Raw genomic sequence first — 2,733 nt, 5'->3', positions numbered from 1 at the left:
TTTACAAGCTGTAAAAATAATGTATAAAGTAATAAATAATCAATGCACCATCATTTTATACCAACTGGCACAGTTAATAAAAATAATACTAGATATGCGTTTGATGGAAATCTATCCAACCGACAGTAAAAAAACAACGCACTGCGTTGCCCCGGTAGCTTGGATTTAATTTTGTTGTCGAGCTGTGTGACATCCGCGTGTATTATTATAATACGAAGGAAGTGTGTGTGCTGAATAAATTTTGGAATAATTAGTCCTTTCATGAGACCTGTGTATTATTTTGCATTGTATATTGATTTATATTTAATGAATAATGAATAACGTTTTGCGGAGTTAGATTCCAGAAATATATCAATAAAATAATGCTTAACTGTCCCAAATCTTTCTGGGCACCAGACTTAACATAACCTAGCATATACTAAAATGTCGATTGGTTATTGAATGTAGGAGCAGACCATTGTGAACACTGGGGCGGGTGGATTTTGACGAAACAAATCTGCAATGGAAAGGTTTGAAACAAAAAATCGATGGGGTAAGATAGTGAAAACACAATCAATTCCTCCAAATCAATTCCTAAGATTAATCCAAAATCTGCCCTGCAATACAATTGCCATGTTGAAGTACAAATGAATAAAATAAATATAGGTCTGTATATTGTTGCCTTGACAACATACTTGACATGTGTAGTAAGTCATACTTTACACAATTAAATACAGACACTATATTTCAAATGTATTGGTAGGTTTGTTTATTGATGAAGCGTATATGACGACATTCCTGACAACCCAAAATGGGTTTAGCCAATAATCACAGACCCCATGTACATTTCATGAATAACAATAAATGAATGGGTACGCCAATACACATTACATTGTCGTCAGTAGTCACCGATGTTCACGTGTTAGTTAGCATGATTAACAATCCACCAATAACGGTGAAATAATGTCCCCAATAATAATGGCGCATAATGGTGCCTCATAGTGGTGATGGCACATCCGCACTATTGCTATAAACACAAAAAAACAGCTAAAAAATTCCGCAATGTAAACACATTTGACACTTATTGGTGAATCGTATGTTTCATCAGTTCCACACATTTATCCTTTATACATTCCATCCCATCTTCTGAAATGAACCAGAGCCCAGATCTTTTAGCTCGTAAAATTTTTCTGATATTTCCTACTACATAATTATTTTGCATGACATATACATCATACATATTAGTACCACCTCCAACCCAACCTGTGAATAGTGTGTCTTCTAAGATTTTAATCCGTACCATAGTTTCTTTTCGAATGGCAGTGTTTAACTTCTGCTGATCATTTTGGTTGTTAGGCAAGGGTTCGGTGTCATTGTCATGACCAATTACTCGATCTTCCATACCATTGAATGTATTCTGCCATATTCGTTTTGTAGTATTTGTACAATTGAGAAAAGTGAAACCACCACACACGGCAGTTCTCATTTTCATTCCTATAATATCAAAATTCGTGGCTTTTTCAATGACCGGAAATGGGTCTTTCATCCACGCGGAGTCGGATTCAGTGATGAAAACTGGTATATCATTCTGCAAAAGAAACAGGATGACACCAGTACGGTAAACCATGTACTTCCAATATCCTACTTGCCCCCAGCTAAAAGACGGAGATGTGTCATAATGAAGCAAGGCAACGTTTATCTTTGGGTTGAATTTATGGAGTTCAGTATAAACATATTTATCAGTGGTTATAAATAATACTCGTGAAAGAAGATCAAAGCATTGTATGTTGCAAATCCAACTCTTAGTCATCTCTAGGTATCCTGCAGTTAGAAACTGAACTGTTACAAATTTGTTTATTTTTAATATCTTATCACAGACGTTCAAGATATTGTCTTTGTCCTTTGTCTGTAGTCCATCGAACATTGGATGAATGTACTTTGGCATAACAACCGATGTTCTTCTTTTGATCACTCCTTCATCTGGATGTGTTACCTTCGTTGTATGATTGGACAATGAATCAGTGATGACTTTTCTTTTAGTATTTCCATCTACCACTTTACTGCGATTTACTGCAGTCACTCTGTGCTTTGTTGATACTTCAGTGCTGTTTTTAACTTTGGTTGTATCATTCATATTGTTTCGACTCTTTAACGAGTTCACCATATCGTTTACATACGATTTAATTTCCATGATTTTGCCATCCAGTATTTCCTTTTGGATGTGAACTGGTGCTGCTGTGATATAAGAACAATGATATAGTTGACTTATTGCAAGACGGTAAGCTCAGGAAAGTGTTTAGTGTTAGATAAGCTTATTTTAGTCAAACTTACCTCCATGGTCCTTAGCGAACTCTGACACTACGTCATTCAACCGTGAATATAATAAAGAGATGGCAGAGACTGATATCACGCAAAATACAAATATCTTCAATTTTGAAGCCATAATGCTGACTTATCTTTGATTTATAGGTGTTTCTAGCTGTGTATTCAGTGAATTGTCAGCACATCAATGAGAAAATATATTGTCCAAGGGTTAACATATGTGCAACCAATAATATTTTACAAGTAGAGTAAATCACGTAACACGTGTACGTATTTAAATCCAAATTGGTTAAGGCTCACCCATCCAAATCTCAATAATATATAGTAGAAATGACAAATATACATTCCATATACTATGATTTGTGAAAAATTTTAAAAAATAATCAATTCATACATTTGCATTTTGTAATCAAATTCTTTAACATTTATCTG

At 34.7% G+C, this 2,733-nt stretch overlaps 1 protein-coding gene across 1 annotated transcript; it reads right to left on the bottom strand.

Moving 5' to 3' along the window:
• Positions 1-724: 724 nt before the first annotated feature.
• LOC146729468 (uncharacterized) lies at positions 725-2,482 on the bottom strand. Its single transcript, XM_085495540.1, has 2 exons — positions 2,311-2,482; positions 725-2,214 (listed from the first exon to the last, which is right to left on the bottom strand). The coding sequence occupies exons 1-2, from the start codon at positions 2,420-2,422 to the stop codon at positions 1,061-1,063; spliced, it is 1,266 nt and encodes a 421-aa protein (XP_085351666.1). The 5' UTR covers positions 2,423-2,482; the 3' UTR covers positions 725-1,060.
• Positions 2,483-2,733: the final 251 nt, after the last annotated feature.

Source organism: Saccoglossus kowalevskii, chromosome 22, assembly GCF_978046115.1.
Source record: "Saccoglossus kowalevskii chromosome 22, keSacKowa6.1, whole genome shotgun sequence".
NCBI lineage: Eukaryota > Metazoa > Hemichordata > Enteropneusta > Harrimaniidae > Saccoglossus > Saccoglossus kowalevskii.
Note: the sequence above shows the minus strand (reverse complement) of the source record. Positions and strands in the feature narration are given on the sequence as shown.

Bases quoted from the DNA above. Each gene is read 5' to 3' on its own strand.
- LOC146729468 (XM_085495540.1), bottom strand. From the start codon at position 2,422: ATGGCTTCAAAATTGAAGATATTTGTATTTTGCGTGATATCAGTCTCT. The intron at 2,215-2,310 runs GTAAGTTTGACT...CTTATATCACAG, and splicing joins GTTCGCTAAGGACCATGGAG to CAGCACCAGTTCACATCCAA.